At 38.7% G+C, this 17,936-nt stretch overlaps 1 protein-coding gene and 1 long non-coding RNA gene across 3 annotated transcripts; both read left to right on the top strand.

Moving 5' to 3' along the window:
- The first annotated feature begins 763 nt into the window (after positions 1 to 763).
- Positions 764 to 16,265, top strand: bcas1 (brain enriched myelin associated protein 1). 2 transcript variants are annotated; one of them, XM_034173403.1, is made up of 12 exons: positions 764 to 1,082; positions 2,065 to 2,124; positions 9,867 to 9,899; positions 10,131 to 10,346; positions 10,474 to 10,548; positions 11,002 to 11,040; positions 11,246 to 11,287; positions 11,428 to 11,493; positions 11,886 to 11,924; positions 12,208 to 12,330; positions 12,446 to 12,664; positions 15,995 to 16,265. In XM_034173403.1, the coding sequence occupies exons 1-12, from the start codon at positions 1,062 to 1,064 to the stop codon at positions 16,073 to 16,075; spliced, it is 1,014 nt and encodes a 337-aa protein (XP_034029294.1). In that variant the 5' UTR covers positions 764 to 1,061; the 3' UTR covers positions 16,076 to 16,265. The 2 variants fall into 2 exon arrangements, with proteins under 2 accessions (XP_034029294.1, XP_034029295.1); XM_034173404.1 differs by lacking the exon at positions 9,867 to 9,899 and having other exon boundaries at positions 770 to 1,082.
- LOC117513078 lies at positions 6,591 to 6,896 on the top strand. The gene is made up of 2 exons (XR_004561450.1): positions 6,591 to 6,771; positions 6,818 to 6,896. It is a non-coding gene; the product is annotated as an uncharacterized LOC117513078 (long non-coding RNA).
- Positions 16,266 to 17,936: the final 1,671 nt, after the last annotated feature.

Genomic DNA, 17,936 nt, shown 5'->3' with positions numbered 1-17,936 from the left:
GGACCTTAGTCAGGGAGGTGGCCAAGAACACAATGGTCACTCTGTCAGAGCTCCAGCATTCCCCTGTGGAGAGGAGAACCTTCCAGAAGGACAACCATCTCTGCAGCAATCTACCAATCAGGCTTGTATGGTAGAGTGGCCAGATGGAAGCCACTTCTTAGTAAAAGGCACATGGCAGCTCACCTGGAGTTTGCAAAAGGTACCTGAAGGACTCTCGGACTGTGAGAAATGTCCTAGAAGATGAGGTCTTTAAAAAAAAATGGATCCAGAACATATTTTCAGCATCATCTGTGGCCTTGGTGGAGGTATACACTCTCTGAGCGGTCTCTGCTTGTGAATGTTTTTAGAAATGATGTTGTTTTAATGCTGTAAAGTCCTTCTTTTGTAACATACTGCACTGTCCACACGAAGCTCAAACTGTGACCTACTGCAACATTTTCCAGTAAAAACAAATTTCAAAATGTTGATTTTACTCACTTGCAAATTACATACATCTTCTCTCTTTAACATGTTTGATAGAGTTAGTGCCCCCCCCAAAAAAGGTAACTTTTGGTTGTTGTCATCAGGGACAAATAAGGTATGAAATATAAAGAAACAATTACACTGGATGTCCAACTTTGCAAACAATAAAATCGGAAAGTGAAGCAAAAGAATATTCAGTACGCAGAAAGGTACTTGAGTTTCCTGGCATTTTTCAGGACATAACTCTCTGACATTGTTGAATATCAATGAGTGAGGGGCGGGACACACACACATTAATGAAAGGGTGATTGTTGACCATGCTGCGAGTGGGCAGAGGCATGGCTGGAATTGCACCCCCATCTCAATGCTGCGATTAAGACACTCACTGCCTCAGCTGTATTGTACTAACATATCCTCAAAGGCTAATTCTTTGTGATGCTGTACAGGAAACCCATAACCTGAAGCAGGAATCACAATCTTTGCCGGAACCAGAAAGTCAAGATCCTGATCCAAGAGAAGAACAAGCTCCTGACACTGATAACAGAAACAGTGAAGTTGTGGAAAGCCAAGAGGACGGTGGCGCAGAAGAGAATACAGTTATGAACTTCTTCAAAACGCTAGTAAGTGCACAATTTGGATTAAAAAAAGAAGCAAGGATGGTTAATATTCATCTAACATTTATTATTCTTTATATTTATTATTCTTTCTTTGTCACAATATGCCATTGTTGCTTGATCTATCTCTATCTATCTATCTATCTATCTATCTATCTATCTATCTATCTATCTATCTATCTATCTATCTATCTATCTATCTATCTATCTATCTATCTATCTATCTATCTATCTCATTGTTTTACTCTTTATTCAAGATATGCTCATGCTGAAATGATCCAATCTGAACAAATTTGAGTTTTAATCAATGCTTAATGCTTTACTGTAGCTAAGAGGTTTTATTTAAACTGAAATGGTCTATTTGACTTTTTTTTTTTTTTTTTTGGAGCCTTAAAAAAAATTTTAGTTATTTGGCAGTAAATGTAAGATGACAAAATCTGCCACGGTGACGGTGCCTTATGGAAAACCTCCAACAAGCAGCCATTGTCTTTCCGTCTTCATGGTGCTGTCTTTTGGATTCATGCCTCTTTAAAGAGTTACCATAGCCCTGGCTCCATGCTAATCAAGTCTTTGAACATGCGGGAATGTGGTGGCCTATTGTTCAAGCCATAGTGTGAGCTCACAAGGGAGGCCTGTGCGGTTGGAAGTTGAGATTTGTGAAGATAGAGCGAGGGCAGGCCTACGCCATCTCCGGAGCACAATAGCTGCCACAATGACAGTGCACGTACTGTATGTGCTCTGTCAGGGGCCTCAGTTTGGACCCTATGTGCCAGTCAGCTCATCTTAAAGGCCTATGTGTGCATTCCAAGAAATAATTCTGTTTTAGCTGTAGATAAACAATTTTATGTTCATCACTGAGTTATATTTCACTTTATATTACAGTTTGTTGCCAAATATCACATTCCACAATACCTTTAGATTGATATATTTGTTGTGTGGTGCTTATTAACTCAGTAAAAACAGTTATTTTTCTTTCTGTTGTGCACAGGTGACTCCCACTAAAACACCCAAAAAGGAAACAGCCACTGGTGATGCCACGAAGGATCAGGTGAACAGACTTTCATGATGCAAAACAAAGCAGACCAAATTAATTATGTTCTTCCACATCCACAGCTTGTGGCTGTTGTCAAACATCTACCAATAAATTTAGTAAAAAAAAAAACAAAAGAGAAAAGAACAATGCAAAGCGTAGCATACACACCTACTCATATATTAAGTTAGTGTGTGGTTTCATAGTTGAGGTGAAGTTTGGAAATTATTGGTGATTTAAAGAAGATATATGATCTACTGTATAGAGAAAGAGTGAATCTTTACCATTGACACCCCATTTTCAAAAGGACGCTTCCTCTAGCCTCCCTCAGTAGACCATCAAGAAATCGTTTCAATCACACGAGCTGTTCTTTACTTACCGAGCTTAAACGAAAGTCACGACAGCGTCCGTAGTGGCCATATTAGAATAACAGGCAACAGCCATTTTAGACAGGAACCTTCCTGTAGCCTCCTCCAACATACACCGTCAGGAAATGATTTCAGCCTGATGAGCTGTTTTTTAGTTATTGCATAGAACCTAAAATCAAGACGTTACCCTCTCAGCCATACTGGATGATGGACAACCCCTACTTTTAAAATTTAAAAATAATTTTCCTCTCGCGTCCCCTAATAAAAAAAAGGTTTCAATTACACAAAATGTTCTTTAGTTATTGTGAGGAAACTAAAATTTTACAGGAGGACACCTGGACAGGGTGAAAACATAATGCCCCAAAACTTTGTGTAATTATTAACCATCAGATGATAAAGGTAAAACCTCTTAAATCATTCTAAAGTCTGTTTTAAGCAGAAATGAGGCGAAACTCTGACACTTTGAAATGACGACACTCAGTGAACGCATCACCTAGCAGCTCGTGTAGCCGTGGACCTCTGATCTCTTCTTCCGTCTTCTATGATGAAATAATACTGAATTTATGTGGAAATGATTGTTGTAGAAAAGCTTCAGATATCTGTGGCTGAGACAGATGATGACTGGAGGCAGTTTGAAGCAGAAACGAGGTGATAATCAGTGAACTGTGGCTAATGATGCATGAGCGGTGAAGGCAGGGGGGACTGATTTTTAGGGGGGAACTGTTCGGTCTGCGGCAGTCACAGGGCTGCAGATTGTTTGGCTGCCTCAGAGTTTGTTCACCTGGTTTGTTCTTCGAGACCAGCTTTGTTGATATGACATGTTGATGACTTTTTGGTGTGTTCCGAGCCGCCTGGGCACTCTTTCTGGGTTTTGCTGTGAGAACATGATTTTTCAGCACAGCACTTTGTGCATAGTTCACTTTCTGATTGCAGCAAAAGTTGCAGATCACAACCCCTGCAAATCACCAAGTTTAAAGTTCACATCGTCTCCCTTTTCGTCCAACTTCAGCAGCACTACTTTGTCCAGCCACGACCATGCAAACTTTTCCTTGCCATTTTTATCGATCTCTCACACTTGCCATCTTCATCAAATAATACACAGTTCTTGCATACGGGATCTCGCACAATAGATGTTTTTCAGGAAAAGTAATGTTTTTACCACTTCAACAGGTGCCAAAATGAACCCCAAAAGTCAGGAAACGGCTGAGTAGTGGGTGATTCTCATCCCGGTCAAAAGTATTGGGCGCTTGATATTCCACACATTTAAATTTGTTTATGCCATTTCAAATACAAAAAGTAACAAATTTTCTTTCACCAAAACATAAAATCTAGGCTTGCATCTCAGATGTACCTTCTGGCAAATTGTAGCTAAACTTTCAGGTCTTCTTTTAAAGAAAAGCCTCCTCTAGTGCAGAGCATAAACACCTGATCTTTAATGAAATCACCTGCTGAAGTGATTGGTAGAAAGGAAAACCTGCAGTGTTTCAGCCCTTCGTGGCACATGATTGCCCACCCCTGCTCTAGTGGCACATTACCGTGGGAATCCGCGAACTCTGGATTGGGTAGTGTTTCTAAAATAGGTAGCTGGCATTTTTCAAGGTTGGTAATAAATTATACAAAGTTTCTATAATGATTTGGAATGGTGTGCGAGTCCAGAATGTAATTATCAATGTCCACTGTTCACTGTTGTTACGTAATATCCATAATTTCTCCAAAAATATTAGTCCTATCAACATTCTGTTTTGGTGGTGTTCATCCCCGACCCAAAATACATAAACATACCAACCTGCAAATGTCAGCTCTCCCAGTTTGTCCCTGATTGAAGTTATACGCACGCACGCAAGCACACATGCACACACATACACAGAGGCCACTTGGCTTATAACATATATAGATGATTTACTGCCCCCTGCTGGAATGGTGTGTGAGTCCAGAATTTAATTATCAACGTCCATTGTTCACTGTTGTTAGCTAATATCCCTAATTTCTTAAAAATATTAGTCCTATCAGCTTTCTGTTTTCGCGACGTTCATCCTTATCCCAAAATACATAAGCATATCAAACGGCAAATGTCAGCTCTCCCCAGTTTCTCCGTGATCGAAGCCATACACATGCATGTACACACGTACACAGAGGCCACTTGGCTTTTAATATATAGACACCACTTCATCATGAAGCTGAATAACTGATGATGAAAAATGTAAAACATGCACTGTGCACAATTTCTCCAGTCACAGCCACAGTAGCCTTTAAGTTCTTCTGGGTTGTCTGGGTGTCTTGGTGGCTTTCCTCACTCTTCTCCTTCTTGTACAGTCACTCAGTTTTTGAGAACCGTTTGCCCCACAAAGATTTACCATAGAGTGTCATACTGTTTGGATTTCTTCATAACTGATGTAAATAAAGTCCAAGACATGTTCAATGACTTGGAAATGTTCATGTATCCATCCCGATGTGTCCGAAGAAAACTGGCAATAAAACTGATTATTTACAGGTATTATACCAAAGGGGCTGATTACTTATGCAACTCTTCATCTTTGCTTTTATATTTTAAATTAATTTATATCAAGTTGTAAAGATTTGCTTTCAGTTTGAGTTTAAGAAAGATAATTGTGGAATTTTTTATTTTGATAAGCTTGATTTACTTTCTGTATTTGAATTAGCATAAACAAGTTAAAATGTGTGAAATATAGCAAAGATTCATCCCATCCTGTCTATGGCTGATGCTGAGACCCTGATCCATGCATTTATCTCTTCTAGATTGGACTACTGCAATGTTCTATTTTCTGGTTTACTGCAGTCTAGCATTAGGGGTCTCGAGTTGGTTCAAAATGCTGCAGCCAGACGTTTGACAGGAAGCAGAAAGTTCGACCACATTACACCCATTTTGGCATCTCTTCACTGGCTTCCTGTCCCAGTGAGATCAGATTTTAAGGTTCTGCTACTAACCTATAAAATTGTTCATGGACTGGCACCTCCATACCTAGCTGACCTACTTAAACCTTACGTACCGGCCCGGGCTTTACGTTCTCAGGGTGCAGGACTACTTTGTGTCCCTAAGGTGAATAAGAAGTCTGTGGGTCACAGAGTTTTCTCTTATCGTGCCCCTGTTCTGTGGAATGATCTCCCTACGTCAATAAAACAGTCAGATTCTGTGGAGACTTTCAAGTCCAGACTTAAGACGCACTTATTTTCCCTTTCATATGACTAGCATACTGGTACAGTTTTGTTTTACACTTTTTACTCTTTTAATTCATTTATTAGTAATTGGAGCGGGCCGCGGCCTCAACTTTACCTAAATTCTGGGTCTTTTAGTGAAGTTTAGGGCTAGTGGCCGGCGATCACCTTAGTATTTTTTCAGTTTTTCTTGTTGATTAATGCTGACAAATTATACTGTATTTTTTGTCTTTCTGATGCTTGATTCTGTTTTTTCCCTCTGTTTAAGGTGCAGCTCCATCCAGAGATGGGTTTGGTATTTGTGCTGGAGACCCTCCTGTCCTGTGCACCAACAGCATTTCCTGTATATTTGTTTTGTGAATTGTTCTGTAATTTATGTCTGTAGCATGGCTCAAGCAGAGGGTCACCCCTTTGAGTCTGGTCTGCTTGAGGTTTCTTCCTCAGAGGGAGTTTTTTCTTACCACTGTTGCTCTGGGGGTTGGTAAGGTTAGACCTTACCTGTGTGAAGCTCACTGAGGCAGCATTGTTGTGATTTGGCGCTATATAAATGAAAATAAATTGAAATTGAATTAAAAACTGAAACTGAAATATCAAGCGGCCCAATAGTTTTGGAGGACACTGTACAGCATAGGATCTGCCAAGTTCCTACTGACTATTTCACCACTGGGATTTCACACATGACCGTCTTTCAGATTGAGTGAAAATGCCAGAGAAGAATGGCCAGATGGCCTTACAATGATAGTAACTCAAATAACCACTTCTTGCACTCAAGCTCTGCAGAACAGCATCTCTGGGTGGTTACAGTCATCATGGGCTTATCGGAATTTGACAACAAAAGAATGGAAAAATGTTGCTTTGCCCAATGAGTCAGAGTTTCTGCTGTGAGATTCAGGTGTATGATCAGAATTTGGATCCATCCTCCCTTGTTTCCACTATTGAATCTGCTGCTGGTGGCGCAATGGTGTAGCTGTGTGATGCTACCAAGTTAACATGGGCCACTATCTCTGTGAAATGTTTCCAGCACCTTGTTGAATCTATGAAGGTAAAGAGGTCATTGGGGGGTCCAAAGCAGTACTAGTAAGGTGTATAGTACCTAATAAACGAAGTGTGTGTGTGTGTGTATGTGTGTGTGTGTAGACTGCTTAAGGATTTAAAAATCGTGTTAGCAGGTTGGTGTTAGTATTGTCCATTGATCTTCACACAATGTATAGATTCCTAACTCCATGAAATCATACTGACAAACAAGCTCTCAAAAGATTTCACTGGACATAGTGCAGCAGATAACAGAATATTTGCAGAGGAATCCTTCAAATCCACTTACAAGCACCAAAGTTTGATTGTGTTATACCTTTTGGTACATATTTTAGAAAAATAATGTTAGCCATTTGAATTTTCAAAAGGGGGCCAAGTAGGGGTCAATTGAAGAACTGCATAGAGGTAAAAAAAAAATAAGAATGCTCCAATCATATTGAAAACTATACCACATTATTTGTCTGATCACAAAGATTCCAAAAAGGTATAGTTTGGACAATCTGTGACTGAATGTTCTGGAGTTATAGGGTAAAAACAGCAAGAATGGGGACAAAGGTCACTTTCAGTTTGTACTGGGGTCAAAAGTTAAATTTGCTCCAATTATGGTAAAACATGATGCAAATTATTGGTTGAGTTAGTAGGATTTTAAAAAGGAATAGTTTGCACCATGTGTCATGCTTATTTATCATGTTACGGGGAGTCACATGTCACATGTCATAGAATCCAATGGATGTCGACATTGACCTTTACTTTGGAGACCAAACATTCAACACAGTCAGAACTATTTCATTTATTAATCCTTTTATTTCAACCAAAAAAACTGCATTATTTTTTTAACTGAAATTGGACCATCTTTAACATTTGACCCCTGTTCAAACTGAAACTGACCTTTATCACCATTCTTGCTGTTTTTACCCCATAACTCCAGAATATTCAGTTATAGATAGTCCAAACTATACCTTTTTGGATTCGTTGTCATCAGATACATAATGTGGTATCACTTTCAATATGATTAGAACATTTTTTAATTTTGACCCTGTGCAATTCTTCAATTGACCCCTACTTGGCCCCTAATGAAAATTCAAATGGCTAAAGTTTTTTTTCTACAATATGTACCAAAAGGTATACACAGTCAAATTTTGGTGCTTGTAAGTGGATTTGAATGATTCTTACAGTTATCTGCTGTACTAACAGGAACACAAGCTTTTTGCATATTTGTTTAAGTTTTGCTATTGCTATGCTAATTCTGTGAGACTGGAGCAAGACTGAGTACATGTGTGTGAATGAGAGGGAGCCCAGTGGAATAGTGCAGTTACAAGGAGTAGAAGTGGTGAAAATAGATGAGTTTAAATATTTGGGGTCAACTGTTCAAAGTAATGGAGAGTGAGGTAGAGAGGTGAAGAAGAGAGTGCAGGCAGGGTGGAGTGGGTGGAGAAAGGTGGCAGGAGTGATTGGTGACCAAAGAATATCAGCAAGAGTGAAGGGGAAAGTTTACAAAACAGTAGTGAGACCAGCTATGTTGGACGGCTTAGAGACAGTGGCACTAACAAAAAGACAGGTGGCAGAGCTGAAGATGTTGAGATTCTCTTTGGGAGTGACAAGAATGGACAAGATTAGGAATGAACATATCAGAGGGACAGCTCAGGTGGGACGGTTTGGAGACAAAGTCAGAGAGGCGAGATTGAGATGGTTTGGACATGTGCAGAGGAGGGACCCAGGGTATATAGGGAGAAGGATGCTGAGGATGGAGCCACCAGGCAGGAGGAGAAGAGGGAGACCAAAGAGGAGGTTCATGGATGTGCTGAGAGAGGACATGCAGGTGGTTGGTGTGACAGAGGAAGATACAGAGGACAGGGTGAGATGGAAACAATTGATCTGCTGTGGCGACCCCTAACGGGAACAGCCGAAAGACAAAGAAGAAGAGGATGGTGACAAAATTTTACTTTTATTTTTTAGTTTAGTTAGTGGTTTTCTTTTATTTAATCTTATTTGTGTGTCTTGTCTCATGTGCAAGCTGCTGGATGCCTTGAATTTCCCTCTGTGATCAATTATCTATCTATCTATCTATCTATCTATCTATCTATCTATCTATCTATCTATCTATCTATCTATCTATCTATCTATCTATCTATCTATCTATCTATCTATCTATCTATCTATCTATCTATCTATCTATCTATCTATCTATCTATCTATCTATCTATCTATCTATCTATCTATCTATCTATCTATCTATCTATCTATCTATCTATCTATCTATCTATCTATCTATCTATCTATCTATCTATCTATCTATCTATCTATCTATCTATCTATCTATCTATCTATCTATCTATCTATCTATCTATCTATCTATCTATCTATCTATCTATCTATCTATCTATCTATCTATCTATCTATCTATCTATCTATCTATCTATCTATCTATCTATCTATCTATCTATCTATCTATCTATCTATCTATCTATCTATCTATCTATCTATCTATCTATCTATCTATCTATCTATCTATCTATCTATCTATCTATCTATCTATCTATCTATCTATCTATCTATCTATCTATCTATCTATCTATCTATCTATCTATCTATCTATCTATCTATCTATCTATCTATCTATCTATCTATCTATCTATCTATCTATCTATCTATCTATCTATCTATCTATCTATCTATCTATCTATCTATCTATCTATCTATCTATCTATCTATCTATCTATCTATCTATCTATCTATCTATCTATCTATCTATCTATCTATCTATCTATCTATCTATCTATCTATCTATCTATCTATCTATCTATCTATCTATCTATCTATCTATCTATCTATCTATCTATCTATCTATCTATCTATCTATCTATCTATCTATCTATCTATCTATCTATCTATCTATCTATCTATCTATCTATCTATCTATCTATCTATCTATCTATCTATCTATCTATCTATCTATCTATCTATCTATCTATCTATCTATCTATCTATCTATCTATCTATCTATCTATCTATCTATCTATCTATCTATCTATCTATCTATCTATCTATCTATCTATCTATCTATCTATCTATCTATCTATCTATCTATCTATCTATCTATCTATCTATCTATCTATCTATCTATCTATCTATCTATCTATCTATCTATCTATCTATCTAATTGCTTCTTCTTTTTTTGCCAAATAATCTCAGATGAGTCAACCAGCAGCAGCTGTTACTGTGAGCAGCACCTTAAGTGTTACTAACTATTCAGTCTATGTAACAGACAGATCACTATACATCCACATAACTTGATTTGCTAACTGTGAACTGATCACTGCTTTGTTTGAAACCCCAAACTGTCACTGCACATCCAAAACTCTACTCAGTGTGTTATGTAGACAGGTTTTGTAAAGCTTTCATATTAATTTTGCTTCTTTTTTTAAACTATCCTTCCTACTGGTTGAATAGGCTGCACCAGCATCTGATCCATCCGCCGCACCCAAAGCTGTGCCTGTTCCACCACCCGCTCCTCCAGAACCACCAAAGGTTGAAATCAAAGGGGAACCACCTGCCAGAAGTACAAAACCCACACCAAAAGAAGAACCAAAAGATGCTGCAAAGGAACCCGAGTCTTCAAAGGGAATATCAGCCAAAATCAGATTTGGCAGCCTCTTCCGTCCAAAGGTAAACAGATTTCTATGGTATAACTGCAAAACGCAAGATTTAAAAAAAAAGAGGACAGGATGGATATGAAATACATATCCCAGTGTGTCACCCAAATTGTGTAAAAGATGCTGTATGTGACTTTGAGGTACTGCTAGGTATCAAGGCATCTAAAGGTGCTTCATCAAGTGGAGCCAATGTCCCAGCAAAGACTGCAACGTTGGTACAGTAGATCATCATATTCTCAGCAGATCATCCCGCTACTAACTGTTCCACGGCTCATTTGTCTTTAACCAGGAGGTGGCAGAAACATCACAGTTTTACAGAGTCCAAAATGGCCTTTGCACTGTTTGCCACCGTGTCAAAGTGAACTTCTTCTTCTTTCATTTGACATGCATTAATAGACACAGTAGATGAATCAATTAAAATCTCAAACTGGTGCCATTGTTTCTACCACAATCCATATTTCCATTATGCATCACATTTCAGGCTGCATTTATTCATTTAACCACTCAGATCATATCAGTCACTGTTCTGTGTCACTGTCCCTGCCATAACATATTAAGCAGTGCACAATTATAATTAACGCCATATGTTTTTGACACTTTTTAAGACTAGTACTTTTGTTAACTGGTTAACTTTATCCTGCAATATGAACCCCTTCACTTTCCTGCAGACAATCGAGGCGGCGTCACAAGCTGTTGTAGACATAAAGGTAAATTAATGCAGCATTCTCAAGCTTCTGTTTTGGGTCACAAAACCTCTTCACCAAAGCTCAGTTTATCTCTGGGTGCTGGACATATTTTCAGCTGATTTATAACCTAAGTAAATGCACACCAGCTCTGAAGGTTCACAGCTGTGTTGATATGCATGACAGTTTATTCAAACTTTGCTCAGAATTTAACAGTTTTACTCTGCAGGAAGCATTACTGAACGGGCCAGAGCCAGACGCTGAAGACCAGGTACATCCAGTTACAATTATGGGGCTCTTTTTTTTAAATAATAATAAATGTGTGCATCATCACTTGAACTTGTAGTTATACTTTAAGATGCACAGTCTCTTATTTTGCATATTCTGATTCATTTGCATTTGAATCATCAGATTGAAAATAATGTTACGCTTCAGGAGATAGCAGAGGATCTGCTGCAGCTTGCAGTGGGAGACCAGGTAATCAGTCTTATGCCGAGTGCTGCACAGCACGTGTGCACACTGTGTGCTTCACGCTGCAGGTGTCACTGGCATGATGACCATTAAACACAGCCTGCATTGTGCCAAATATCTACATTTCTCCACAAATCTTTAATCATCCGAGTAAACACAAGAAAAGTGGCACTGAGAGGTTCAAAAAGCCACATCTTTTAAAGCTTGTGCTGATTGATGGACTGACTCATTCATTGCTTCGTTTGGGCATTCCAGGATTTTATCACACTGCATGATTAATTACAGCATCTTCTTTAATTTACATAATGACAAGCCGTGATTTATTATTGCATTTCGGGTAGCGTTGATATACGTCACTTGAACTGATGGGAAAACAAATAACTTTTCGTGCTCTGCAGATGGGGGAAGAGTCACCACAGCCAGTGGTAGAATCAGAGGTAAATCAGAAGATGAAAATCTCAGAATTTTCAGTGGTGAACTGGTGTCTCCCCCCCCCCACACACAAAATAATCTCTACTGTTTTTTGTGCATGGTGGCGTGGTGCCTCTGGGGATTCTTGCAGGATCTTGTCCTTATCTCATGCAGACTATCCTAAGCTTGTTGTTTCCTCTTATTTTACCTCCTTTTTGTCTGTCCAATCACTTACAGGCGACAGATCCCGCTCTCCCTTTGCATTTCTATGTAATCTGTCAACAGGTGGTGTGATTTGTTTTGTTACAGAAGCCAGATGCTTCAAAAACTGGTACTCTAGAGGCCGCTGCGAAGCTCGAGCCTCCTCCACCTGCGCAGGAGGAAAAGAAAGCCCCGTCAAAGATATCCCTCTTTTCTGCCTTCAAATCAAAAGTAAGGATTAACTTGAGAATTTGTACGCCTTTAACAGGAAGGAGCAAATAGGATGCTATGACATCAAGACACTGGCATTGGGGTTTAAGATTTTTGTGGTTTACAACACTCACAGACAGCTGAAGCCAAAAAGCAGACGCCTGCGCCACCGCCAGCAGCAGAAGCAGCTCAGGTGGCGAAAACCAAGGAGGAGCCCAAAACTGCTGCCAAGACAGTGGAGGCTGCTGTGGACAACAAAGCAGCTTCAGGGGTCACCAAACCCGGAGATGATGCAGCCAAAGTCCCCGTGAAACAGGAGAAGACAAACTCGAAGCAGTTCCTTTTTAAACTCCTGGTAGGAAGAGCACCAGTTTCTCTATGATACAGCTGAGACATCCACATCATATTTCTACATTTGATAGTGTAATTACTAAATTGTGGAGCTGTCTGCCCATTGCAACATGTAAGGCCAATCATCTCCACTAGATGGCAGCAAGAATTTATTTTAGGTTTACTGAAGTCATTGCTTCACTGCCTTTGAACTTCTTTGTTTTGGATTCTATGGTCTTGTCAAAGCTGATCTCATTCGACCCACATGTTGATTCGTCATAAGTTTTATGCTGGATGGCTTTCCTGACAAAACTCCAGATGTACACTGATAATGGGGCACAAGTGGCCTGTGGCCAGTGACTGACTGTACCTCTGTGCCACCCCTCTGAATTTCTAGGAGAAAAAAGTTTACATAATTTTACTTTTCTCTTTAATAATTTAAAGGTAAGTCAGATGATCAAACTGCATCACCACAACGTTGGTTGCAGAATCACAACTGAAGCTGTGTGCATGTACAAAAGCAGAAATGTGTTTATGCATTCGAGTTATAAAGCTGTGAATGTGTGGTTCACCTTTACAAATTTTAGTGGTTGTGGAAGTGCATGTGCGTGCACAGGACTGCTGCCCAATCCAAACTTTTTCCATGAAGGGACATATCTGCATATCCTCAAAAACTCATTGGCATATAAAAGCTACCTGTCACTCAAAACACAGACATTCTTTCGCACAGCAGAGAACAAAGCAGAAATGAAAAAAGCATTACATCGAATGTGAAACTGAAACTGTCTTCAGAGAGGTGAAGAAAAGGTTTGATTTGTAGTCTGTTCTGGAATCATGAACAAAAGAAAATCCACTGAACGAGAAAAAATAAAGAAGGCAATCAGCTCACGTGCAGCTGAGACTATTTATACAACCCCTGGCAAAAATGATGGAATCACCGGCCTCGGAGGATGTTCATTCAGTTGTTTAATTTTGTAGAAAAAAAGCAGATCACAGACATGACACAAAACTAAAGTCATTTCAAATGGCAACTTTCTGGCTTTAAGAAACACTATAAGAAATCAGGAAAAATAATTGTGGCAGTCAGTAACAGTTACTTTTTTAGACCAAGCAGAGGGAAAAAAATATGGAATCACTCAATTCTGAGGAAAAAATTATGGAATCACCCTGTAAATTTTCATCCCCAAAACTAACACCTGCATCAAATCAGATCTGCTTGTTAGTCTGCATCTAAAAAGGAGTGATCACACCTTGGAGAGCTGTTGCACCAAGTGGACTGACATGAATCATGGCTCCAACACGAGAGATGTCAATTGAAACAAAGGAGAGGATTATCAAACTCTTAAAAGAGGGTAAATCATCACGCAATGTTGCAAAAGATGTTGGTTGTTCACAGTCAGCTGTGTCTAAACTCTGGACCAAATACAAACAACATGGGAAGGTTGTTAAAGGCAACATACTGGTAGACCAAGGAAGACATCAAAGCGTCAAGACAGAAAACTTAAAGCAATATGTCTCAAAAATTGAAAATGCACAACAAAACAAATGAGGAACAAATGGGAGGAAACTGGAGTCAACGTCTGTGACCGAACTGTAAGAAACCGCCTAAAGGAAATGGGATTTACATACAGAAAAGCTAAATGAAAGCCATCATTAACACCTAAACAGAAAAAAACAAGGTTACAATGGGCTAAGGAAAAGCAATCGTGGACTGTGGATGACTGGATGAAAGTCATATTCAGTGATGAATCTCAAATCTGCATTGGGCAAGGTGATGATGCTGGAACTTTTGTTTGGTGCCGTTCCAATGAGATTTATAAAGATGACTGCCTGAAGAGAACATGTAAATTTCCACAGTCATTGATGATATGGGGCTGCATGTCAGGTAAAGGCACTGGGGAGATGGCTGTCATTACATCATCAATAAATGCACAAGTTTACGTTGATATTTTGGACACTTTTCTTATCCCATCAATTGAAAGGATGTTTGGGGATGATGAAATCATTTTTCAAGATGATAATGCATCTTGCCATAGAGCAAAAACTGTGAAAACATTCCTTGCAAAAAGACACATAGGGTCAATGTCATGGCCTGCAAATAGTCCGGATCCAGATTGATGAAGAGTACTGTTTGTCACTCATTAAGTCCATGCCTCAGAGACTGCAAGCTGTTATAAAAGCCAGAGGTGGTGCAACAAAATACTAGTGATGTGTTGGAGCGTTCTTTTGTTTTTCATGATTCCATAATTTTTTCCTCAGAATTGAGTGATTCCATATTTTTTTCCCTCTGCTTGGTCTAAAAAAGTAACTGTTACTGACTGCCACAATTTTTTTTCCTGATTTCTTATAGTGTTTCTTAAAGCCAGAAAGTTGCAATTTGAAATTACTTTAGTTTTGTGTCATGTCTGTGAGCTGCCTTTTTTTCTACAAAATTAAACAACTGAATGAACATCCTCCGAGGCCGGTGATTCCATCATTTTTGCCAGGGATTGTAGTCACCACAATCAATAACCAATCAATATTAATAAAAGACCTGATAAAACTTACTTACAATGCACTTTGTAAATGGTAAAATGTGCACATTAATATAGCTGTGTGTGTGCATGTGTTTGCATACACATCATCATTTACATGTTTTACAGCTAAAAATAAGACACTGAAGTGAAGCTTCCATTCATCCATTTTCTATATGAACTTACTCCGATTAAGGGTCACAGGAGGCTGGAGCCTATCCAGCAGTCATACGGCGTGAGGCGGGGTCCAAACTGGGCAGGACGCCAAGCGAAGCTTCATTTAAAAAAAAAAAAAAGAAAGTATGTTTCAGTATCTGTTCCTTTAAACAGAAAGAAGCTGCTGCTTGCCACGCCCCCTCTCTGTTTTAAGGGTTGGGTATTGTGTGACTGTGTGTCACATAAAGCATAGTCCACCGCAGTAGGCGTGTCTTAAAGCACACGAGCATCAGTTACATATGTCACAGAAGTACGAGCCCTTTTAGGACTAAATACTGATTATAGCAGAGCAGTTTCTAAATGTACAGACAGAATAAGTGGGACTTTAATGATATTTAACATGAAAAAGCAACCATCTTTAAGGTATATTAAGAAGAGGTTTTGCACAATATGGCCCTTTGAAATGATGAACATAGTCAATTTAAAAACCACATGGGGAGCAGAGAAAAGGTTCGTAAGAAATAGTTCCTGTCTCAAACCACATCCAGTGAACACAACTCAAGCACAAATCAACATGTAAACAAGATCAATTTACTGTTCTAAGGAAGGAATGGTTTACAATATTTTGGCACATAAAACATAAAAAGTAATGAATTTGTGTGACATTTACTTACTTTTTCTTGCAGCAACAGAAACGTCCCTCAACAGATGCTGGGGTCCAGACAGAATCCATGACTGCTGCACCAGCAACTGAGAAGGCCAAATGAAACCAAAAACAACAATGAATTTCTTTGTATATTCTCTCTCTGTCTCTGTCTTTCCCCTCTCACGCCCATCCAATTTGAATTATTTTAACTAAATATTTGTTTTGTTACGTTCTGATAGTCACAATACAAAGGGAAGAGCTGTAAAGATAAAAGTAAGTAAGGCTGAAGAAGACGAAGAGTTGACGGATGGATGAAGACGCAGTGGCTTTGAACAGTCAAAGGCTTACTTGTTGAGATGTATATTTTGGGTTATATACACATGCCGTAATGAGTGTGAACCCATTTTCGTAGACATTTAAAGCAAATTCTCCATACAGCTGTTCTTGTAACCTAACGGAATGCACCTGTGGAGCTTATAAGACAATAAATACTGTAAGCAAAATAATGTCTGAAAGACGCTTTACAACTTGTGGCAAGAAAGGCACATAGTCACGACAAAACGGTAACCAATTAATGAATGTTTATGCGTTCAATGGTACGATTATTTCATGAGGTGAAAGCTGTGTTGAATGGTATGTTCCAGCTTTCACCTCATGAAATATTCATTCCATTGAAAGAATATAAAAACATTCATTATTTGTTTTATATAACGGCTAAAATAAACCCTTTTCATTTGATATTATATTAATTTATAAACAACAGAAAAGGGACTTACATTTTGGTGCGTCACTGCACTGACTTTGTGTACTTCCATAAAAAAAGACTAAAAAGAAAAAGAGTTTGTGTACTTCCTCACTCCAGCGAATAATCACATCAGAAATTTGTCCAGCTTTGGAGCATCACTGCTGCTCTGCTCTGACATCAATCCAACTTTAAATACGAGTCCAAAAATAATTCTGCGATGTTGTCCGTGATGCTGTGCACCAACTTCATGTACTTCCAAAAAAAAAAAAAAAAAGAGACTGTGTACTTCCTCAGTGGAGTGAAAAAAAAAATCACGTCATAAGTTAGTCCAGCTTTTCATTCTAACTTCCTCCTAACAGCTCTTCATGCCTCCAGACGGCTTACAGTGTAGTGGATTTGTTTTGTGTGCACACACAATGTGCAATGGTACCAAATGTATGGAACCAAATTTGCACTCTAAATGGAACCAAATTGCACTCTAAATGGAACGCAACACAAATGGGATGAATAATCCATATCATGTGACATAGAAAGCACCAATCAAATGACAAGGATCCACTCAGCCGTTATATAAAGTTTAAGATGAACTTGTACTTCAGGTTCGATGCACTTCTTCTGAAATTAGCAGCACCAGACAGAAAGGAGGAGTAGGTTCAAGCAATTAAGGCTATAAACCAGCTTGCACTTACAAATTTTAACTTCATGTATGCTAAATATATATATATATATATATATATATATATATATATATATAATTTCAAGGATTTAAAGTCACTCACCGGGCCACATGGAAAAAAAAATCACAATCTTTAACTGATCTGTGGGGAATTAATTGTATTTGTTTTAGAGATAAATACAGCTTGAGATTTTTTTTTTTTTTTTTTTGTGCAGATGTGTCCTTGTGGTATATTTTGGAGTAGTCATATAAATCACAGCTCTTATTTTGAATGCAGCACTTTGTGTCATGTCATTTAACTCCAGTCTTGGTGTTGTTTATGTTTGCCACGTGTGCAAATAACCGCATATTAATGCCACGCTCTTGTTTGCGAGGCGTACGTGTGTGACTCCCGCTTTCATAAAGACAATAAATATGTTGACAATTTATCTCTCGGCTTTCATGTCTTCATTCTTGTCCACTAAAATGCAAGAAGAAGCAGCAGCAGCAGCAGCGGCTTCATTGACAGTTAGTGAGTGCTGCAACAGCTGAAGTCATGCAACAGGTTTGACAGAAAGGGAG

The sequence above is a fragment of the Thalassophryne amazonica genome, chromosome 6 (assembly GCF_902500255.1).
Source record: "Thalassophryne amazonica chromosome 6, fThaAma1.1, whole genome shotgun sequence".
NCBI lineage: Eukaryota > Metazoa > Chordata > Actinopteri > Batrachoidiformes > Batrachoididae > Thalassophryne > Thalassophryne amazonica.
This window is presented reverse-complemented; position numbering and strand designations above follow the sequence as displayed.

Excerpts from the sequence above, each read along its gene's own strand:
- bcas1 (XM_034173403.1), top strand. The coding sequence starts at position 1,062 with ATGAACTTCTTCAAAACGCTA. Across the intron at positions 2,125-9,866 it reads GTGATGCCACGAAGGATCAG|TCTCAGATGAGTCAACCAGC; the intron begins GTGAACAGACTT and ends TTTGCCAAATAA. Across the intron at positions 11,041-11,245 it reads AAGCTGTTGTAGACATAAAG|GAAGCATTACTGAACGGGCC; the intron begins GTAAATTAATGC and ends TTTACTCTGCAG.